Consider the following 24,053-nt stretch of genomic DNA (forward strand, 5'->3'; position numbering starts at 1 on the left):
TTTTTCCCCCTCGATTTTTCTGTTCCTGTTTAATAAGATGGCGAGACATTTGAGGGCTTACTTGCATGTATTTGATTTCCTGGCTGTCCTTGAACTCACTCTGTAAACCAGGCTGGCGTCAAACTTAATCTGCCTGCCTCCACCGAGATCCTCCTGCCTCTGCCTACCGAGTGTTGGTATTAGAGGTGTGTGCCACCACTCCTGGCATAATTGAGTTCTTAGAAATGTTTTTATGACTTGCAAATTACGATTTTTATAGTTTAAAAGGCAAGGTAGGTTGCTTTACATCCAACATTGATTTTAAAAGACCTCTAATTTGTTTTCTACTGGATTCATAAAAGTTAAAGCTCTCTGACAGAGTACCTACATCTGGAAATTCCAGTGTTTGTCTTAAAAATGAGTGTAATTAAGTTTTTCTTCCTCCCTCACAGATTTTGTTTCTGGAGTTCCAAGAGCAGCAAGGACTTTGGGAATGGTAGGATGAAAAAGGTGGTTTTAAACATAAGGGGGAAAGGGCTGGGGAGATGGTTAGAAGACATCTCAAAAGAGAGGACCTCTATTTGGATCACGGAGAGCATCTGAGTACAGGCCCATCCACTGTGACCCTGGTGCTGCGGGTTAGGGTGTGGACACAGGCAGACCCCTGCTGCTCACTAGTTAGTCATCATACAAGCGAATGAGTTCCAGGGTTAGAAAGAGACTGTCTCAAGTAAGGACGCACGCACGCACGCACGCACGCACGCACGCACGCACATACACACGCATGCGCACAAGCACCCTTTCCCTTCCCCGTGCACATATCTCCACAGACGTGTTCATATACCACCACCCTTCATCTGTAGCTAGCACTAATTTTAAATATTTCATTTGCTCTTGTTTTCCTACACAGGTTTATATTTATGATGGGAAAAACATGTCTTCATTACACAATTTTACTGGTGAACAGGTATGCTACTAAAACCCACACCCAGTTTTGAAAATTCACTGAAAAGAACATGAAAATACAGAAGTCATCTGCTGAGTAGTGCGGAGCAGTCTGACACACGCTGCAGAAGTCTCCCCCTCACCCCCCCAAGTCTGTAGGAAGAAAGCCACGGTTCTTTGTATCTTACTTGTGTCAGTCAGCATTTTGCGGAAATAGTTTAATGGGTCCATACATGCAAAGCTACAAATAGCATTATGACAGAGCTTTAGTTTTTGTTTGTTTGTTTGTTTTTGTTTTTCCGAGACAAGGTTTCTCTGTATAGTCCTGACTGTCCTGAAGCTCACTATGTAGACCAGGCTAACCTCAAACTCAGATCCACCCTCCTCTGCTTCTTGAATGCTGGCACTGAAGGCGTCACCACTACTGCTCACCTGATTATAGATATTTTATACCTTTGTTTTTTAAACAAAATATTTTGGTTTACCAAATCCTTTTGTCTTTGTGTGTTATATCTTGTTTTTGTTTGCTGTTTTTTAAAAAATAAAAGTAGAATTGTACATTCGCAAAAGCATAAAAAATTTCCTTAATATCATCAAAGTTTCCTTAAAGAATAACCTACGAAGCCTTTAATTCCAGCACTAGGGAGGCAGTGCCAGGTGAGTCTGTGAGTTTGAGGGCAGCCTGGTGTATAGAGTGAGTTCCAGGACAGCCAGGGCTACACAGAGAAACCCCATCTCAAAAACCCCATAAAGGAAAGAAAAGAAAAGAAAGTCAAGAAAAAGATGACTTATATGTTTTAGTTTTATTAGATGCCAAAAGTACAACACAGATGTTTGTATTATTGACAGAATATACATAGCTGCACTGCAAAATATAAGTTCTTCAGTTTAGTACAACCCATTAGGAGTGAGTATAGATACTTTGTAATATTCTTGTTTGTGTGTCTCAGGGAATTAGGCTACAAATTGGAGAAGTTCCACAGTGGGCAGTTTTGTATCTAGGCTGGAGCCTTCTTCCCTGGCTCTGCTAATTTAAGCACTGAGAGAGGAGGAAGGGATGAGATGCCTCATGGTGGAGCTCTACAGTGGCGAATATGAAATGTGTGTTGCTTATAAATCTAGAAAAATAAAAAGCTTCACTAATGGGTGGCCATTGTCTTAGTAAAACAGATAAGAAGACGTTAGATTGAAACCTTACATGCACAGAGAAAGAAATTAGCCTTTCTATGAGATTTGAATGTTATTATAAATGTTCATCTGGCTGTATGAAATGTGAATGTTTTGTTCCATCTCCTTCTTCAGATGGCTGCATATTTTGGATTTTCTGTAGCTGCTACTGACATTAATGGGGATGAGTAAGTTTTAAAAAAATGTTTCCAGAAACCATTTTCCTCTGTGTTTATAAGTGCTTGACTAAAACTATAAACAGTGTTTCTTCTGTTTCATTGTCTCCTTCCTGTCACTTTAAGAAAACAGTTTGATGCTCCCTAATCATAAATATGAGGAAACCCTTGAGTTGGTCCTAAGTTTGGAAATAGCTCTAACACAGTGTTTCTCAATATTCCTAATGCTATGACCCTTGAATACACTTCCTCATGTGGTGGTGACCCCAACCATAAAATTATTTCATTGCTACTTCATAACTATGTTTGCTACTGTTATGAATCATAGTGTAAGTAGCTGATATTAAGGATATCTAATATTCTGCCTCTATGGAAGTTAAGACCAATAGTTTGAGAACCACTGTCTTAAGTTAGGACAATGTAATTTTATGAATGACCAGTCATTGAGCCATGTAGTCTTAAGAGGTTTGCAAAGGGCTAGGAAATGGAGATTGAGTAAGAAAAAGGAGTGCTCAGTGGGTAAGAGCACTGCTTGTCCTGCAGAGGACTTGAGTTCTAGTCTCAGCACCCACTTGGTGGCTCATGGCCATCTTAAATCTAGTTCTAAGGGATCCAGTGCCCCTTTCTGCCATCTGAGGGTGCCAGGCACACACATGGGACACAACCACAGAAGAAGGATGGGGACCCCTTTAACCCTAGCAGAATCAGGTGGACCTCTGAGAGTTTGAGGCTTGCCTGATCTACAGAAGAAGTTCCAGGACACCAGGGCTACACAGAGAAACCCTGTCTCAGAAAGACAAACCAACCTAATACCCAACCAAATAAAAAACACCCAAAGAGTAAAGTAGAAGACTGTGAGAATGATGACTGTGAGATAGGATTCGACCTTGTGTGTGAGGATGTTCTCTTCTTGCAGTTATGCAGATGTGTTTATTGGAGCCCCTCTGTTCATGGACCGAGGTTCTGATGGAAAACTCCAGGAGGTCGGCCAGGTCTCAGTGTCTCTACAGAGAGCGTCGGGAGACTTCCAGACTACAAAGCTGAACGGGTTTGAGGTTTTTGCCAGATTTGGAAGTGCCATAGCTCCTTTGGGAGACCTGGACCAGGATGGCTTCAATGGTAAGATCCAAGGGCCTTTCTGTGCCACCTGAGGAAGTCCTAAAATGTCGGGGATAGGAGCTCTTAGGTGCAAACCTCCTCCCCAGAAGGAGATGAGGGAGCACATCACTGACACCAAATTTAAAAATAGATTGCTGGTTTTTTTTCCTTTAAAATGAGCAAAAGAATTTTCAAAACTCGGCATTCATGAGCTAGAGTGCCAGACGATTAAATTCTGAGAGGAGCCCTCTGCATCCTGCTGCCTGGCAGCGCCCTCTACTGTCCCTTTGGTTCCAAGTGAAAAACTAGCTCCCAGGCCCATTGTCAAAGCAATAATGACTGAATGCCCACCTCAGGTGTGAGCTTCCACTGCTGTTTTTATAGTTGCAGCTTTATAGCAAAACCTTGGAGGGAGATCGCATGTCTTTTCGTGGGGACTTGTAAATGGCTTGTGCTCATTCTGTTTTGTGCTACTATATTCCAGTAGTTACAGATATCTTTAAAAAAAAGTTGACTTTTACTACACAGCTCTTTTCCAAAGCCTGAAATACAGATTAAAAATTAGATACATAAAGTATAGGTTTAAGATTTTTGTAAAGGAATAGTAAGGAGAGAAGAACTGTTGGTTTGTTTGTCTAACCAGCTATATATTTGGGTGTGCCCCGCACATGTAATAGAAAGCATTAAGAAGAGAGCTTGATAAATTCACTAGCACAGGAGACTCTGACTGGACAGTGGAAAGGACAGGCCTCCACTCCTGCCTTGTGGACAGCTGTGAGTCACAGGCCAGCTAGAATAACCGGAGAGGATTTCAGATTTAGTGAATACTAGTCCAAGGTATATTTTGTTTCCTAAAGTAGTCTTCAGCCTTTTGTTTTTTGTCATCAAAGAACACAGCATTCAACTGTAGAATAAAGCTCATGATAAGTTATGGAAAGACCACTGTGGGTCATTGCTTACTGATAATAAAACTGTATTTGATTTTTCTACCTTGTATATAATTATTGGGTCCCTGTCATTTTAGCTGGGCTCTGTCTCCCAGGCTTTCTGGAACAGCTAAGACACGTGCTGTTGCTTTGTTCCAGAGGTATTCCAGTCACCTTAAAGACATTTCCTGGGTATTGTCATCTTACTTTTCTTATGTTTGTTATGTTATTTGACAGCATGTATAAATAACAGCAAGAATCTTCGAAGATTTTTACAAAGAAGTTTTAGTGTTTGGAGATAAATACCTGAGGAGGTGTTGATGGTGTCTAGGAAACTGTGAATGGTAAATCTTTAATGGAAGATTACCTGAGCCATGTTTATATAAACATGCACTTTTGTCCTGCTAGTTCCAATCTAATTTTATTCAGCTCTGATAACAGTGAATGCCTGTTTCAGTCCTCCACCCCTCTTAGATATCAGCAAAAGGTGAATTAGTTACTTGTTGATGTTACCAGATATGAAGCAACTTAAGGGAGTGTCTTAGTTAGGCTTTTACTTCTGTGAAGCGGCACCATGACCAAGGCAACTCTTATAAGGACAACATTTAATTGGGGCTGGTTTACAGGTTCAGAGGTTCAGTTCATTATCATCAAGTTGTGAGCATGGCAGCATCCAGGCAGGCATGGTGCAGGAAGAGCTGAGAGTTCTACATCTTGATCTAAAGGCTGCTAGAAGTTTGGCTCTCACGTGGTTAGGACAGTATGGGATCAAGGGGTGGGTCTTAAAGCCCGTGACCACAGGCACACACCTATTCCAACAAGGCCACACCTACTCCAAAATGCCACATCTCCTAATAGTGCCACTGCCTTGGCCAAGTATATTTAAAACACTGCAGGGAAGGAGGGTTTTCCTTGGCTTACACTCTGAGAGCAGTAGAAGCAGAAGCATAATGTACCTGGTCTCTTGTGCCTACAGGCATGTTGCAGACACTGACAGGAAGTGAGGCCATATTATAAGGCTGCACAGCCTGCTTCCTCTCCCTGAAACACTAATCCACTTCCCCCAGCTAGGGTCCACCTCTGTGATGTCCCACAGCTCTCCAGGTCAGCACCACTAGCTGGAGACCAAGGGTTCAAGCTTGGGGATGAGGGACTTCACAGTCGAAGCACAACAAAATGGGTATGGAGAACAAAACAATAAGTCAGGTTTCATATTTTTATGTAGACTCGGGAAGTTTTTGTCATTTTGCCTAACAAAACAAAACAGAGGGAAGGGTTGAAACCTAAAGAGAATTAATGCAATCCAAGGAGAAGTAAGTGAGTTCATGACAGTGCAAGCCGCTCCAGACAGCAGCCGAGAGGGAGACAGTGACTGTGTATGCAATCCTGATGGGGTTAGCGAGAGACAGTTCATATTAAATAACCTCACAGACTACAGCCAGCATGATGGATGAGGTTAGAAAGAGATAGTAATCTCACAGACTAGAATCATCTTGTGGTGGGAAATTAATCAGTATTTTCTTTTTAAAAATTTATTTATCAATTTATTTATATGAATATGCCATAGCTGTCTTCAGAAACACCAGTAGAGAGCATCAGATCTCATTACAGATGGTTGTGAGCCACCATGTGGTTGCTGGGAATTGAACTCAGGACCTCTGGAAGAGCATTCAGGACTCTTAACCACTGAGCTATCTCTCCAACCCCAATCAGTTTCTTAATGCATATGTCAACTTGAATTATCTTTTTAAAACTTAGAAAGGGTTAAAGGAACTATTTTACATGATGCAAATACCTATTTTCAAAGGGTGACCTATTCTTAGAGCTTGTGGCTACAGATAGTCTCCTCAGTGCTGAAAATCAGAGGTAATTAAAGCTGCTGTGATGGTGCACACCTTTCCGTCAAGTGTTCTGGAGGGAGAGGTAAGCAGATCTCTGTGAATGTGCAGCCAGCCTGGTCTTCAAAGTTCCAGCCAGCCAAAGCTATATACCCTGTCTCAACCAAAGCAAAGCAAACCACCAAGAAACAAAGAGATTAATCACCAACACACATTCTTATCCAGGCAGTGGTGGTGCATACCTTTAGTCCCAGGACTTGGGAGGCAGAGGCAGGTGGATCTCTGAGTTTGAGCCAGCCTGGTCTACAAGAGGAAGCTGTACATAGAGAAACCCTGTCTCCAATAAAACAAAACAGAACAAACAAAAGGGTAATCATCCACACAAATGGACCCAGCATGCAATAGAGTGTGTATATGTAGGAAATACTCTTTTTTTTTTTTTTTTTGATTTTTTTTTTTTTATTAACTTGAGTATTTCTTATATACATTTCGAGTGTTATTCCCTTTCCCGGTTTCCGGGCAAACATCCCCCTCCCCCCTCCCCTTCCTTATGGGTGTTCCCCTCCCAACCCTCCCCCCATTGCCGCCCTCCCCCCATAGACTAGTTCACTGGGGGTTCAGTCTTAGCAGGACCCAGGGCTTCCCCTTCCACTGGTGCTCTTACTAGGATATTCATTGCTACCTATGGGGTCAGAGTCCAGGGTCAGTCCATGTATAGTCTTTAGGTAGTGGCTTAGTCCCTGGAAGCTCTGGTTGCTTGGCATTGTTGTACTTTTGGGGTCTCGAGCCCCTTCAAGCTCTTCCAGTTCTTTCTCTGATTCCTTCAACGGGGGACCTATTCTCAGTTCAGTGGTTTGCTGCTGGTATTCGCCTCTATATTTGCTGTATTCTGGCTGTGTCTCTCAGGAGCGATCTACATCCGGCTCCTGTCGGTCTGCACTTCTTTGCTTCATCCATCTTGTCTAATTGGGTGGCTGTATATGTATGGGCCACATGTGGGGCAGGCTCTGAATGGGTGTTCCTTCAGTCTCTGTTTTAATCTTTGCCTCTCCCTTCCCTGCCAAGAGTATTCTTTTTCCTCATTTAAAGAAGGAGTGAAGCATTCACATTTTGATCATCCGTCTTGAGTTTCGTTTGTTCTAGGGATCTAGGGTAATTCAAGCATTTGGGCTAATAGCCACTTATCAATGAGTGCATACCATGTATGTCTTTCTGTGATTGGGTTAGCTCACTCAGGATGATATTTTCCAGTTCCAACCATTTGCCTACGAATTTCATAAACTCGTTGTTTTTGATAGCTGAGTAATATTCCATTGTGTAGATGTACCACATTTTCTGTATCCATTCCTCTGTTGAAGGGCATCTGGGTTCTTTCCATTTTCTGGCTATTATAAATAAGGCTGCGATGAACATAGTGGAGCACGTGTCTCTTTTATATGTTGAGGCATCTTTTGGGTATATGCCCAAGAGAGGTATAGCTGGATCCTCAGGCAGTTCAATGTCCAATTTTCTGAGGAACCTCCAGACTGATTTCCAGAATGGTTTTACCAGTCTGCAATCCCACCAACAATGGAGGAGTGTTCCTCTTTCTCCACATCCTCGCCAGCATCTGCTGTCACCTGAGTTTTTGATCTTAGCCATTCTCACTGGTGTGAGGTGAAATCTCAGGGTTGTTTTGATTTGCATTTCCCTTATGACTAAAGATGTTGAACATTTCTTTAGGTGTTTCTCCGCCATTCGGCATTCCTCAGCTGTGAATTCTTTGTTTAGCTCTGAACCCCATTTTTTAATAGGGTTATTTGTTTCCTTGCGGTCTAACTTCTTGAGTTCTTTGTATATTTTGGAAATAAGGCCTCTATCTGTTGTAGGATTGGTAAAGATCTTTTCCCAATCTGTTGGTTGCCGTTTTGTCCTAACCACAGTGTCCTTTGCCTTACAGAAGCTTTGCAGTTTTATGAGATCCCATTTGTCGATTCTTGATCTTAGAGCATAAGCCATTGGTGTTTTGTTCAGGAAATTTTTTCCAGTGCCCATGTGTTCCAGATGCTTCCCTAGTTTTTCTTCTATTAGTTTGAGTGTGTCTGGTTTGATGTGGAGGTCCTTGATCCACTTGGACTTAAGCTTTGTACAGGGTGATAAGGATGGATCGATCTGCATTCTTCTACATGTTGCCCTCCAGTTGAACCAGCACCATTTGCTGAAAATGCTATCTTTTTTCCATTGGATGGTTTTGGCTCCTTTGTCAAAAATCAAGTGACCATAGGTGTGTGGGTTCATTTCTGGGTCTTCAATTCTATTCCATTGGTCTATCTGTCTGTCTCTGTACCAATACCATGCAGTTTTTATCACTATTGCTCTGTAATACTGCTTGAGTTCAGGGATAGTGATTCCCCCTGAAGTCCTTTTATTGTTGAGGATAGCTTTAGCTATCCTGGGTTTTTTGTTATTCCAGATGAATTTGCAAATTGTTCTGTCTAACTCTTTGAAGAATTGGATTGGTATTTTGATGGGGATTGCATTGAATCTGTAGATTGCTTTTGGTAAAATGGCCATTTTTACCATATTAATCCTGCCAATCCATGAGCATGGGAGATCTTTCCATCTTCTGAGGTCTTCTTCAATTTCTTTCCTCAGTGTCTTGAAGTTCTTATTGTACAGATCTTTTACTTGCTTGGTTAAAATCACACCGAGGTACTTTATATTATTTGGGTCTATTATGAAGGGTGTCGTTTCCCTAATTTCTTTCTCGGCTTGTTTCTCTTTTGTATAGAGGAAGGCAACTGATTTATTTGAGTTAATTTTATACCCAGCCACTTTGCTGAAGTTGTTTATCAGCTTTAGTAGTTCTCTGGTGGAACTTTTGGGATCACTTAAATATACTATCATGTCATCTGCAAATAGTGATATTTTGACCTCTTCTTTTCCGATCTGTATCCCTTTGATCTCCTTTTGTTGTCTGATTGCTCTGGCTAGAACTTCAAGAACTATATTGAATAAGTAGGGAGAGAGTGGGCAGCCTTGTCTAGTCCCTGATTTTAGTGGGATTGCTTCAAGTTTCTCTCCATTTAGTTTAATGTTAGCAACTGGTTTGCTGTATATGGCTTTTACTATGTTTAGGTATGGGCCTTGAATTCCTATTCTTTCCAGGACTTTTATCATGAAGGGGTGTTGAATTTTGTCAAATGCTTTCTCAGCATCTAATGAAATGATCATGTGGTTCTGTTCTTTCAGTTTGTTTATATAATGGATCACGTTGATGGTTTTCCGTATATTAAACCATCCCTGCATGCCTGGGATGAAGCCTACTTGATCATGGTGGATGATTGTTTTGATGTGCTCTTGAATTCGGTTTGCCAGAATTTTATTGAGTATTTTTGCGTCGATATTCATAAGGGAAATTGGTCTGAAGGTCTCTTTCTTTGTTGTGTCTTTGTGTGGTTTAGGTATAAGAGTAATTGTGGCTTCGTAGAAGGAATTCGGTAGGGCTCCATCTGTTTCAATTTTGTGGAATAGTTTGGATAATATTGGTATGAGGTCTTCTATGAAGGTTTGATAGAATTCTGCACTAAACCCGTCTGGACCTGGGCTCTTTTTGGTTGGGAGACCTTTAATGACTGCTTCTATTTCCTTAGGAGTTATGGGGTTGTTTAACTGGTTTATCTGTTCCTGATTTAACTTCGATACCTGGTATCTGTCTAGGAAATTGTCCATTTCCTGAAGATTTTCAAATTTTGTTGAATATAGGTTTTTATAGTAAGATCTGATGATTTTTTGAATTTCCTCCGAATCTGTAGTTATGTCTCCCTTTTCATTTCTGATTTTGTTAATTTGGACACACTCTCTGTGTCCTCTCGTTAGTCTGGCTAAGGGTTTATCTATCTTGTTGATTTTCTCAAAGAACCAACTTTTGGTTCTGTTGATTCTTTCTATGGTCCTTTTTGTTTCTACTTGGTTGATTTCAGCTCTGAGTTTGATTATTTCCTGCCTTCTACTCCTCCTGGGTGTATTTGCTTCTTTTTGTTCTAGAGCTTTTAGGTGTGCTGTCAAGCTGCTGACATATGCTCTTTCCTGTTTCTTTCTGCAGGCACTCAGCGCTATGAGTTTCCCTCTTAGCACAGCTTTCATTGTGTCCCATAAGTTTGAGTATGTTGTATCTTCATTTTCATTAAATTCTAAAAAGTTTTTAATTTCTTTCTTTATTTCTTCCTTGACCAGGTTATCATTGAGTAGAGCATTGTTCAATTTCCACGTATATGTGGGCATTCTTCCCTTATTGTTATTGAAGACCAGTTTTAGGCCGTGGTGGTCCGATAGCACGCATGGGATTATTTCTATCTTTCTGTACCTGTTGAGGCCCGTTTTTTGACCAATTATATGGTCAATTTTGGAGAAAGTACCATGAGGAGCTGAGAAGAAGGTATATCCTTTTGCTTTAGGATAGAATGTTCTATAAATATCCGTTAAGTCCATTTGGCTCATGACTTCTCTTAGTCTGTCTACATCACTGTTTAATTTCTGTTTCCATGATCTGTCCATTGATGAGAGTGGGGTGTTAAAATCTCCCACTATTATTGTGTGAGGTGCAATGTGTGTTTTGAGCTTTAGTAAGGTTTCTTTTACGTATGTAGGTGCCCTTGTATTTGGGGCATAGATATTTAGGATTGAGAGTTCATCTTGGTTGATTTTTCCTTTGATGAATATGAAGTGTCCTTCCTTATCTTTTTTGATGACTTTTAGTTGGAAATTGATTTTATTTGATATTAGAATGGCTACTCCAGCTTGCTTCTTCTGACCATTTGCTTGGAAAGTTGTTTTCCAGCCTTTCACTCTGAGGTAGTGTCTGTCTTTGTCTCTGAGGTGTGTTTCCTGTAGGCAGCAGAATGCAGGGTCCTCGTTGCGTATCCAGTTTGTTAATCTATGTCTTTTTATTGGGGAGTTGAGGCCATTGATATTGAGAGATATTAAGGAATAGTGATTATTGCTTCCCGTTATATTCATATTTGGATGTGAGGTTATGTTTGTGTGCTTTCATTCTCTTTGTTTTGTTGCCAAGACGATTAGTTTCTTGCTTCTTCTAGGGTATAGCTTGCCTCCTTATGTTGGGCTTTACCATTTATTATCCTTTGTAGTGCTGGATTTGTAGAAAGATATTGTGTAAATTTGGTTTTGTCATGGAATATCTTGGTTTCTCCATCAATGTTAATTGAGAGTTTTGCTGGATACAGTAATCTGGGCTGGCATTTGTGTTCTCTTAGGGTCTGTATAACATCAGTCCAGGATCTTCTGGCCTTCATAGTTTCTGGCGAGAAGTCTGGTGTGATTCTGATAGGTCTCCCTTTATATGTTACTTGACCTTTTTCCCTTACTGCTTTTAATATTCTTTCTTTATTTTGTGCGTTTGGTGTTTTGACAATTATGTGACGGGAGGTGTTTCTTTTCTGGTCCAATCTATTTGGAGTTCTGTAGGCTTCTTGTATGTCTATGGGTATCTCTTTTTTTAGGTTAGGGAAGTTTTCTTCTATGATTTTGTTGAAGATATTTACTGGTCCTTTGAGCTGGGAGTCTTCACTCTCTTCTATACCTATTATCCTTAGGTTTGATCTTCTCATTGAGTCCTGGATTTCCTGTATGTTTTGGACCAGTAGCTTTTTCCGCTTTACATTATCTTTGACAGTTGAGTCAATGATTTCTATGGAATCTTCTGCTCCTGAGATTCTCTCTTCCATCTCTTGTATTCTGTTGGTGAAGCTTGTATCTACAGCTCCTTGTCTCTTCTTTTGGTTTTCTATATCCAGGGTTGTTTCCATGTGTTCTTTCTTGATTGCTTCTATTTCCATTTTTAATTCCTTCAACTGTTTGATTGTGTTTTCCTGGAATTCTTTCAGGGATTTTTGCGATTCCTCTCTGTAGGCTTTTACTTGTTTATTAATGTTTTCCTGTGCTTCCCTAAGTGTGTTCAAGTCTTTCTTTAAGTCCTCCAGCATCATGATCAAATATGATTTTGAAACTAGATCTTGCTTTTCTGGTGTGTTTGGATATTCCATGTTTGTTTTGGTGGGAGAATTGGGCTCCGATGATGGCATGTAGTCTTGGTTTCTGTTGCTTGGGTTCCTGCGCTTGCCTCTCGCCATCAGATTATCTCTAGTGTTACTTTGTTTTGCTATTTCTGACAGTGGCTAGACTGTCCTATAAGCCTGTGTGTCAGGAGTGCTGTAGACCTGTTTTCCTCTCTTTCAGTCAGTTATGGGGACAGAGTGTTCTGCTTTCGGGTGTGTAGTTTTTCCTCTCTACAGGTCTTCAGCTGTTCCTGTGGGCCTGTGTCTTGAGTTCACCAGGCAGCTTTCTTGCAGCAGAAAATTTGGTCTTACCTGTGGTCCCGAGGCTCAGGTTTGCTCGTGGGGTGCTGTCCAGGGGCTCTCTGCAGCGGCAGCAACCAGGAAGACCTGTGCCGCCCCTTCCGGGAGCTTCAGTGCACCAGGGTTCCAGATGGTCTTTGGCTTTTTCCTCTGGCGTCCGAGATGTGTGTGCAGGGAGCAGTCTCTTCTGTTTCCCAGGCCTGTCTGCCTCTCTGAAGTTTTAGCTCTCCCTCCCACGGGATTTGGGTGCAGAGAACTGTTAATCCGGTCTGTTTCCTTCAGGGTCCGGCGGTGTCTCTGGCGCAGGGGTCCTGCCGCTCCTGGGCCCTCCCCCACGGGAGCCCAGAGGCCTTATACAGTTTCCTCTTGGGCCAGGGATGTGGGCAGGGGTGAGCAGTGTTGGTGGTCTCTTCTGCTCTGCAGCCTCAGGAGTGCCCACCTGACCAGGCGGTTGGGTCTCTCTCTCACCGGGTCTGGGAGCAGAGAGCTGCTGTGGGCCGGGATCCGCGGGTCGGAAATACTCTTTTTAAAAGGCCGCTAGAATGCAATTACCATGGTGCTTGAGATCCTTCCAGGCTTGATGGTCTCATAGACAGAATGCACAATCCAGGCATGTTTAGTGTGTCAGGAGATGTCACCAAGAAGGCATAGTAAGGACATTGAAGCAATTTGGTAAAGAGATATCCATGTTTGGGCTGCTAGCATCAGAGAGAAGAGGAATTGGCATACTTAATTTTTAAGCCACCATGACCATTTACTGTCAGATAGGATTGCTTTAAAGAATTAAAATTTGGTGGGGGGGGAGCTGGGAGAATGGCTCAGTGGTTAAGAGCACTGACCGCTCTTCCAGAGGCCCTGAGTTCAAATCCCAACAACCACATGGTGGCTCACAACCATCGTTAATGGGATCTGATGCCCACTTCTGATGTGTCTGAGGACAGTGACAGTCCACTCACATATATAAAAAACAAATCTTTAAAAAAAAAGAATTAAACATTTTATGTTTAAGCTGTTTCAGTATAAATTGAACAAAATGAAGAAGTCAGTGCTTTGAAATTTATGAACTAGATTTTAATTATGTAAGATAAAACTCACAAATGACTTCGAAGGAGGGGTCAACATGAACTTTAGATGAGTGTTTTCATGTGTCCCCATCCGCATATGTAATGGAAGATGAAGCATTTTAGGTTCATAAATCTGAAGTCTCTTGTCCAAGGTGAGATGCAGGGCACCTGCCTCTAAATTAATGTCACTTTTGCAGAGTTCTTCTTGAATCTCTTTGAAGTTGATTGCCCCTTTGGTTTTCTGTCGTCTTCAGAGAGTCTCACTCTGCAGCCAGGCTTAGACTCCTCCCCCGTCAGTCTCTTGAGGGTTGGGATTACAGCTTGTTCCCCTGTTACAGCTTAGACTGTTGTTCTGCAGAACTTCAAGTGAACAGTTAACAGATGCGCTGTGTGAAGAATGGTAACAGAGTCTCTCTTCTGGCCATCCCTGCCCACTTTCCTAATTCACTATTCCTCTTCTCTCTCTCTTCTCTTCCACCTTGTTCCCTCCTGTCCACAGACATTGCAATTGCTGCTCCATATGGTGGCGAAGATAAAAAGGGACTTGTTTATATCTTCAATGGAAGATCCACAGGCTTGAATTCGGTGCCATCTCAAATCCTGCAGGGGCAGTGGGCCGCTCAGAGCATGCCCCCAAGCTTTGGCTATTCAATGAAGGGAGCTACAGATGTAGATAGAAATGGATATCCAGGTACTTTTCTATAAACGTGTGTCACTCTGGGCTTTTTCAGTCCCCAAGGTATTAATTATTCTTTTCTTGCCCACCACCCCATTTAATGTTTAAACACCGATGAAGACTTTAAACAGCCCTGTTTGATGGGAATGTACAATATCAAACAAAAGGCCAAATGCACAGTCCAAATTCTTAAAATGGCATGCATCCAATGCCTTTTGTTTTTAAGGAGCTAGTATTTTTATGAACTAGCACAATCACAGTGTGTGTGTGTGTGTGTGTGTGTGTGTGTGTGTGTGTGTGTGTGTGCGTGTGTGCACATGCATGTGGAGTACACCTGCATGTGGAGGCCAGCGGTCACGTCTTGTGGTTGCTTCTGACATGTTATGTTTTGGCCAGGATCCATAACTGGAGCACATAAATTGGGCTATGCTGCTGAGCAAGCCTAGAGATCCTGCTGCCTCTCCCCCTAGGCCCATGCACAGCACCATATCCAGCTTGAGTGCTGGGGAATACAAACTCAAGTCCTCATGCTTTGTGCAATAAGAACTTTACTCACAGAGCCATCCACAGCCTGGACTAATCACTCTGATTTATAATAAAACATAGCAAAACAAGTACCATTTCACTGAATTTTCCCAACAACAATGTTGTGGAATGTAACTTAATCGAGGTCACGATAAGGCCATTCTGTAGATGTGACAGTAACTGAAATCAAGTAACTTGACCAGGGTTTCCCACTGAGTTAATCTGTTAGAGTGAGACCATCAGTTTAGATTTCCACATCCTTTGAGTATTATAGTGGATCTAGAATCAAAATTGATCCTTTCTTTACATAAAGTAAAATTTTGAAGACCCAGATGACCTCTGTTGTTGTAATAGACACTCTGGATTCTGGGTGTAAGCTTGGTGCCATGCTTTGGAAGTGAGACACGAGGTTTGTCTGCGTGTGAGCTGGCATTATGTCAGGGCTTTGTTGTGAGTGTGTATGTGCACTACAACGCTTAGTGTAGCCAAGTGTATCTGTGCCTTTCCCCTGATGCATTTACACTTTGTTGGAGGCACATTTTTTTTAGTGTACCCCAGGCTGTCCTGGAACCCATAGTTCTCCTGCCTTTGCCTTTTGAGTGGCTGTGACTACAGGTGTGCAGCACCATGTCCAGCTCATCCGTCCATCCATCCATCTGTCCATCCACCCATCCATCCATCCATCTGTCCATCCACCCATCCATCCATCCATCTGTCCATCCACCCATCCATCCATCTGTCCATCCACCCATCCATCCACCTGTCCACCCACCCATCTGTCCATCCACCATCCACCCACCCATCCATCCATTCATCCATCTGTCCATCCACCCATCGATTCATTCAGATGAATATTCATATATATATTGTATGCATATATAAATGTATAGGTTTTATTAGTTTACGTGAATGGATGTTTTACTAGCATGTATGTTTGTGCCTCATGTGTTCAGTGCCTACAGAGGCCAGAAGAGGGTGTCACACCCTCCAGAACTGTAGTTACAGACGATTGTGAATCCCCTTGTGGATGCTGTAACTAAATCTGGATCTGCAGGCGGAGCAGCCAGCGTTCTTTAACTGCAGAGCCATCTCACGACTCATATATATAATATATATATGCATATATATACACACACAGATGAGTATACATATAAGCATATATACATGTAAACATATATACACATGTAAATTATAGATAAACATATATAGAATTTAGCAAAATAACATCATACTTTATTTGCTCTTCATTGTGTATTTTATTTCTTTGGAATATCAGAAACATTTATTATTCTAAAACAAGAATTTCATGTTTCCCATTCTAACAAATAACTGTCATACCTTATTTTACCTTCTATTTCGGAATATATATACATACATACACACACACACACACACACACATATATATATATATATATACATACACACATATATATACATATACACACATACATGTATATATACACATGCATATACACACATATACATACACACACACATATATATATACACACACATATATACACACATATACATATACACACACATATATACACACATATATACATACATATACACACTATATACACACACATATATACATACATATACACATACACATATATGCACACATATATACACACACATATATACATACATATACACACATATATATACATACATATACACATACACATATATACATATATATACATAAACAGACACACACAGACATGTATATGTATGTATATATCTGCTATTGTTGTTTGCCTCTAAGTATTTCCTTAAATTTCCAAAATTCTGTCTCTGTTATTTCAAAGGCATGCACTCGTGTATGTTGTGTGTGGTGTGGTGGTAATGTGTCCTCTGGTGGTATTTGTCGGTATGTGTGGTTCTGGGTGCCTGAGGCAGTTGGAGGATGTGTGGAGTCACCTGGTGGATCCTCGCCTTTCCACCTTATTTGAGACGCGATGTGTGTGCTGCTGCAGCTTCGCTGGCTTGGGAGCTCTAGAGAGCCTCATCTCCAGTGTCAGGGTTAGAGACACTTGCACAGCTGTGTCCGGTGTCGGTAAGCTCCAAGCCGTCTCTCTAGCCCCCTAAAAGTGTTCCTGTTTACCTGAAGGAGAATCTACCTGATGATGAGAGTTTATTCATTGTTTTGGAATAGTTTTGCCTTGGGCACATTATCTTAACATTTTCTTGGCTTTGAGAATAAAACCCAGGAGCATTAAATGTGCCATAGAATAATGCATATTTTAAAAGGCATTTTTATTGCTAATATGTTCTTCCCTCTCTCCAGACTTAGTTGTCGGAGCTTTTGGTGTGGACCGAGCTGTCTTATACAGGTACGTCGTCTTATACAGGCATGTCTTATACATGTATGTCTTATACATGTATGTCTTATACAGGTATGTCATCTTATACAGGCATGTCTTATACAGGCATGTCTTATACAGGTATGTCGCATAGACTTTAATACAGGAATATCTTAACTTGTTTGAAACTTTTTTAAGTTAAGTACTCATTTGAAGTTCAGTTTGATTTTCTTCACGTAGTGACAAGACATTTGTTCTCGTCAAGGTTTGCTGCACACAGTCTATACTCAGGAAACTCTCAAAGGATAGAGAGCTAGAGTTTTTAATGTGTTTTTTTAAAGGCTATACAGAATTTTTCCTCAGTTGCCTTTAAATTTTGTTTGAGGACATTCTCCTGCGTTTCACTCTAGAAATGTATGGGTAGTGGCTGGCCGTGTGCACACAAAGCACTGAGCTTGGGCCCTCTGCCCGAACGAAAATGGATATAAGAAGAAGAGGCAGTGAAACTAAGTTGGTACTTGTGCCCAAGTGTTTTCCACCATAAGGGTATACCACCTTTATGTTATGTCATGAACATCAAAACTCTTTCATTTAAACTAGAGCATGATATAAATTTTCTCTCTCTCTCTCTCTCTCTCTCTCTCTCTCTCTCTCTTTAGCTGTATACATGCCCTGTTCTATGGGTCATCACTTCCTCTGCCTCAGAACACCAGCTGACCTCTTAAATGGGTTGAGGTTCTTGCATTGTTAGGGCTGAACTTGGCAAGAAAGTTAGCACTGGAGCGGTAAAGGGCACTGTGGTTGCTCAACTTCTTCACTGCCATAGAGAACATAAACTTACAGACTTCAGCCTGGTGCGGCTTTAATTCCAGCACTTAGGAGGCAGAGGCAGGGAGATCTCTATGAGTTCAAGGCCAGCCTGGTGTACAAAGCCAGTCTAGGATAGCCAGGGTTGTTGCACAGAGACCCTGTCTTGAAAACCACAACAAACAAATAAACAAACAAACCACCACCACCACCACAACAACAACAAACCAACAAGGAAAGCCCATACAGACTTCCAGGACTTATTTGAAGCAGCCTCATTGACCCGACCCCATTGTACTGTAATATAAAACAGGCTTGTGCATCTGAACTTTGCAAAACTAGTCTCAAGTTGAAGATCCCTTACTTGAAATGCTTGGGACCAGGAGTGCTTCAGATCTGGGAGTTTTATAGGTTTTCAAGTATCTGCAGAGACTCACCAGTTAAGCATTAAGCGTTTCTAGTCTAAAAGTCCCAAACTAGAAAGAGTCCAAAACATTTTTGATCATCTTGTTGGTACTCAAAATGTTGTAGGTTTGAGAATCCATAGTATTTTATAATTTGGATTTTCAGGATATGGGGATACTCAGATATATATTAGTTTATTGTTTTAGTTTATAAATTTTGTTAATAATTAATATAATTAATAGTTATGAAATTGTTAATAAACACTTGCATGAGCTAAGTATTTAAGAAATTTAAAGGGTAAAAATGGGTTGGAGAGATGGCCCAGCAGTTCAGAATGCAGTTAGGAGCGTATACTGTTCTTGTAGAGGACCCAAGTTTAGTTCTTAGTATCTATCTGAACCTATAACTTCATCTCCATAGGATCTGATGTCCTTTTCTTGCTTCTGCAGGCACCTGTGCACACCCCCCACTCATCTTCCACTCCAAATGCACAAAATTAGAATAATAACAAATATTTAAATAGTAGAAAATAAGCATGTCTATGCCACACTGTAATATTCTCCTCATTAAGAAGTCACGCCTGCCTTAAGTATGGTCTGTAGGTATTCTGTCTGTGTGGCAGGATCTGTCTTCTTTCCTACACATACGCCTGTCAGCACAGCTAGGTTTATGGTGCACACATTCCTCCCTGTGTTCCCTGTAATTAGCTGCATGTCCTAGAGCTGCTAACAGTTGTGCTTTATTGTGCTGAACTCAGGTAGGCTGATCAATTGCCTCACTTCCCTGGAATTGAACAATTGCCAAGATGCAGGATTAAATTAGGTCAGTGTGGGTAAAATGAGACAGTCGCTATCTTGTGTTTACATCTGGGCTAGCACAATTGCTGTTGCTATTACCAATTGCATCTGTAGTGAGTGAGAACTTAATCTATTTTTAAATAACCTTTCTCTCCTTTTCTTCTTCCTTCTCCCCCCTCTCCTTCCTTCCCTCCATCCCTTTCTCCCTCTCCCCGTCCCCTTTCCTCTCCCTTCCCCCATTTCTCTCTTTCTCTCATTTAAAATTAGAGCCAGACCTGTTGTCACCGTAAATGCTGGCCTTGAAGTGTACCCTAGCATTTTAAATCAAGACAATAAAATCTGCCCATTGCCTGGGACAGCTCTCAAGGTTTCCTGGTAAGGATCTTTATTTAGTAGTTGTGATGATTAATAGTTCAGTCATTGTACGAGGAACACAAAGTTAGCTGGCAGGGCTGAAATAAGAAACCCAGGCCGTTTCTGTGAGTGCAGTCTGTGTCCATGCCAGAGATTACATGTCACGGTTGACTTTCAAGGAAGCTACCTAGAAGGGTTGAGAAATAGCTTATAATTTAATACGAGAAAGGTTTTTAATTTATTATTTACGGTCAAAAGTGTATTTAAGAAGAAGAAAAAGGCAAACAGACCTCAAAACATTTTAATTTTAATTAGAAATAGACCCTTCTGAAAATTTAAGTTTATAAAAGGATGTTTTTTTTCTCAGACTTCATATATGTGAATAATGTTACAAAATTATTTTCTCTAATATTTTGTCTTTTGCTTGTTACACATACCCACATACAGAATCTATTTTCCATAAACCTAGTGTGTTAGTCCTCTGTGTTTTAATTTTTTTATCTTAAACATGAAATTTCCATGAGTTTTGCTGCATTTTCATTTAACTGTACTATAATTATCTTTTATTTAAATTGATTCATGTTATTTTAAAAACTTAACATTTTCATGTATGTCCAGATAACTACAAAACTTAACTAAGAGTCTTGAGTCGCGTATAACAAGAGCAGCTTGCCTTGAGGAACATTGTTCATGGTCCTTTACAGAACAGTCAGATAGAACTTATGGCTACGATGAGAACCACGCATAGATAGGAAAACTCTATTTGGAATGAGTCCGAGAAGGGCATTTTCCTGGCCTTCTTGAATCATTACTGCAAACACTGGAAGTTTGCAGTTCTTATTCTCCATTGGATTGTATAAAGCACTATGTAATGCTAGCTCATTGGTTGACTGGCAACCAAGCTGTTTAGGGTCTACCTGACATCTTTACATTCTTATCTGTTCTCACCTTCCCTGTGGGTGCTGGGTAAGTGCGGCTAATGCAGTCCACATTAAAAGGCTTCCTGTGGGATACCTAGAACAGTGTATGCAGATACAACCCCTTTTGACAGAAGAGCCCTCGGGCTCCTCTAATGATCATGGCACAGATCGGCAAATACATTTTGCATCACATTTCAGTGAATAAGAGGCCATGTCTCAACAACTAGAGAATGATAGAGAAAGACACCCAAAGTGGACTGCTGACCTCCATGTGTATACACATAGGCGAGCTCCTCCCCACATGTGTACATACATGTACATACAAGCACACAGACAATTAATACATAGAGAAATACTAGAAGAATATTAGAACATAAATAAAGATGAACATTTTTTTTTCATAATTCAGACTCTACCATCTGTTCTCTGCATTTGTGAATTCAACGAACCGTGGATAGAAATTCACAATAAAAATTGTATCTGTCCGGGAGATGTGCAGAATTTTTTCTTGTCATTCCTTAAAAATGCAATGCAGCAGATAGTCATATAGTATTTACATTGTTTTAGAAGATATAACTATTCTTTGGGTGTTACAACTATTCTGTGGGTGGGTGACAAAGTTGGAGGATGTCAGCTGTCTGCAGATACAATAACATTTTCTATCAGAGTCCTCAGGATCGGCTGATTTTGGTGTCGAGGAGTGAGCAGCTTGTTGCTAGACCCATTTCCCACCACCCTGGATACTAAGGGAGAGTTACATTAGAAATGTGCGATTTTGTGATACTCAGTTTTCAAATGATATACCTAAACTAGATTATAGAATTTACATTTGGAAACATTTTTTCTTACAGTTTTAATGTCAGGTTCTGCTTAAAGGCGGATGGCAAAGGGACACTTCCGAGGAAACTCAGTGAGTATCTCGTGCAGGATCAGTGTGCTAATGGTACACGGGCACAACGTGTATGCTTCAGGGCACCTGATGCAGTCAGTTATCCAAGTGGTTGTTATCATTTTAACCTGCATGCCTGTGCCTGAAGACATTTAAGGTCAAATAATTGCATATAATTCCTTTATTCGGCAGCTCGTAGGTCAGCTCAGATGCAGTAGTTTTGTTGCTGGACGTTGTGACTGGTAAATAGGATGCAGCATTCAGCGTGTTGAATGGTTAATACTGGGAGATAAATGGGGTCCGGCGGAGGTGTCATTGATTGTTCATGAATCTGTGCTCTACTGAGCGAAGGAAGGCCTTCGCCTTCCTTGGAAACGTTGTAAAGCTTATGTTGCTGCTTTTAGTCTGTGGAGCCAACACCATTCCCTCTATGCTGAAATGATTGGTGTGGTCCTGAGAGCAAGGTTTGCCAGCTGAATGGAGAGTGACTTCTGCTAGTGAGTAGGGGTAGGCTGGAGAAGAATGCTAACAGAGCTGCTCTCAGTGTGGCTGTGCAGAGGAGGGCAAGCAGGACCTCCCTAGAAGACCAGATTTATGTACAGAGCACAAGGAAGTGAGAGAGCAGAGGGATGCCCCTTGGACTGTTTAAGTCTGCGGTGGGGTGAGCTCACTCTGTCTGAGGAGCTGCAGAGGACAGGCCATGTAGTTATGGAGACAGAAAGGGGATACGCCTGCATTCGAAATCAGACACTTAAATATACAAAGAGACTCGAGGTTTTCAAAATTGCCCTATAAGTTCCTTTAAGCAGTTGCTTAAAGAAATAAGTATTAGAAGGCAGCAATTGCAACAAGTCGACAAGACACCTGCCATGTGCATTAGTGAGTAGAAGCTGTGAGTGTGTGTGTGTGTGTGTGTGCCTGTGAGTGTGTGCCTGTGTGTGCCTGTGAGAGTGTGTGTGTGCCTGTGTGTGTGTGCCTGTGCTTCTGTGTGCCTGTGTGTGCTTGTGTGTGTGTGTCTGTGTGTGCCTGTGAGTGTGTGTGCCTTGTGTGCCTGTGAGTGTGTGTGCCTGTGTGTGCCTGTGAGTGTGTATGTGTGTGCCTGTGTGTGCCTGTGAGTGTGTGTGTGCCTGTGAGTGTGTATGTGTCTGTCTGTGTGTGCCTGTGAGTGTGTGTGTGCCTGTGTGTGCCTGTGAGTGTGTGTGTGCCTGTGTGTGCCTGTGAGTGTGTATGTGTGTGTGTGTGTGCCTGTGAGTGTGTGTGCCTGTGTGTGCCTGTGAGTGTGTGTGTCTGTGTGTGCCTGTGAGTGTGTGTGTGCCTGTGTGTGCCTGTGAGTGTGTATGTGTGTGCCTGTGTGTGCCTGTGAGTGTGTGTGTGCCTGTGTGTGCCTGTGAGTGTGTGTGTCTGTGTGTGCCTGTGAGTGTCTGTGTGTACCTGTGTGTGCCTGTGAGTGTGTGTGTGTCTGTGTGTGTGCCTGTGTGTGTGTGTGCTTGTGAGCATGTGTGTGCCTGTGTGTGTGCCTGTGTGTGTGTGCCTGTGAATGTGTGTGTGTGCCTGTGCTTGTGTGTGTGTGCCTGTGCTTGTGTGTGCCTGTGTGTGCTTGTGTGTGTGCCTGTGAGTGTGTGTGTGTGCCTGTGAGTGTGTGTGTGTGCCTGTGAGTGTGTGTGTGTGTGTGTGTGCCTGTGTGTGCCTGTGTCTGCGTGTGCCTGTGAATGTGTGTGCCTGTGTGTGTGCCTGTGTGTGTGTGTGTGTGTGTGTGTGTGTGCTTGTGTGTGCCTGTGTCTGTGTGTGCCTGTGTGTGCTCTGAGAGGGATGGAACCCAGGGACTCATGCCCTCTACCACCAGCATGTTCCCCTCACTCAGTGGTAAAAATCTTAATTTACTTCTATTTTAGTCCATGGACTTCCTTCCCTTAGCTTAAATTAAAAGCAAAATCTCCCCTCTGATAACTTGGTTTCATTACTGTCTTTGTAATTGCATACGACAGTTTGGGGCGGGGGGGGGGTAAGTGAATTATTAGTTCCTGGAATTAATGTGTTGCTGTCTCACCATAACGCTTCGGAATTTAAATGAATTTGGAAGGAAGTTGCTTTCAGAAATGAGTATCTGCAGAAAGACGCTAGATGCTAGGACAGACGTGGGTGTACTGAATGTGTTGGTTATACTTGCTTTGGTTTGTATAGACTTCCAGGTGGAGCTTCTTTTGGATAAACTCAAGCAGAAGGGAGCCATCCGACGAGCACTGTTTCTCCATAACAGGTCCCCGGGGCACTCTAAGGACATGACTGTTTTCAGGGGGGGACAGACGCAGTGTGAGGAACTGGTCGCCTATCTTCGGGTGAGACGCTCTGCACTGTTATCCTTGCTTGTAGTTTCTCCTTCTTTCGTGTATATGATTTTTCCTACCTGTAAATTGGTGTTTAGTTAAAAAACTCAGAGAAGTACATGTGAGGAAATGGGCTTTTCTAGTGTCAAAGCCAATCTCAAAAGGTAGAGTTTATTCCTGTCAGATGGATGTTCGAAGAGGCTACAGTGTTACTGAATGAGTTGTGAAAAAGCCCATTTCTGGAAATATTGCTGGACTCTCAAATCTGCAAAACTCTCCAGTGTCCAAAAAGTAAGCAATCCACGACAGAGTCCCGGTGGCTAAGTTTGAAACCTGAGCTGTAAACCTCTGTGTGAGCCTAGTTTGAGGCGAGAGGTAGAGCCTGAAGCAGGGATGGGTTTGATTGTAGACATTAGCCAGGGATTGAGATTTAACTGAGGCCTTTTGCAGCTTGAGACTTGTTTGATCCTTCTGGGACACTGAAGGGTTTCTG

At 41.8% G+C, this 24,053-nt stretch overlaps 1 protein-coding gene across 7 annotated transcripts in view; it reads left to right on the top strand.

Annotated features, from left to right (window-relative positions):
* The window catches only part of Itgav (integrin subunit alpha V), an 81,580-nt gene that overhangs the window by 35,133 nt on the left and 22,394 nt on the right, over positions 1-24,053 (top strand). For all 7 annotated transcript variants that reach the window (XR_015682791.1, XR_015682793.1, XR_015682792.1 and 4 more), the window contains 9 exon segments: positions 432-475; positions 890-946; positions 2,227-2,279; positions 3,184-3,386; positions 14,049-14,240; positions 17,049-17,094; positions 19,341-19,448; positions 21,199-21,257; positions 23,418-23,572. Coding sequence is in view for 4 of the 7 variants with exons in the window: in NM_001398692.1 (NP_001385621.1) it covers positions 432-475; positions 890-946; positions 2,227-2,279; positions 3,184-3,386; positions 14,049-14,240; positions 17,049-17,094; positions 19,341-19,448; positions 21,199-21,257; positions 23,418-23,572 (917 nt within the window). In the remaining 3 variants the exon portion in view is untranslated.

Source organism: Rattus norvegicus, chromosome 3 (genome assembly GCF_021556685.1).
Source record: "Rattus norvegicus strain SHRSP/BbbUtx chromosome 3, alternate assembly SHRSP_T2T, whole genome shotgun sequence".
In the NCBI taxonomy this organism is placed as follows: Eukaryota; Metazoa; Chordata; class Mammalia; order Rodentia; family Muridae; genus Rattus; species Rattus norvegicus.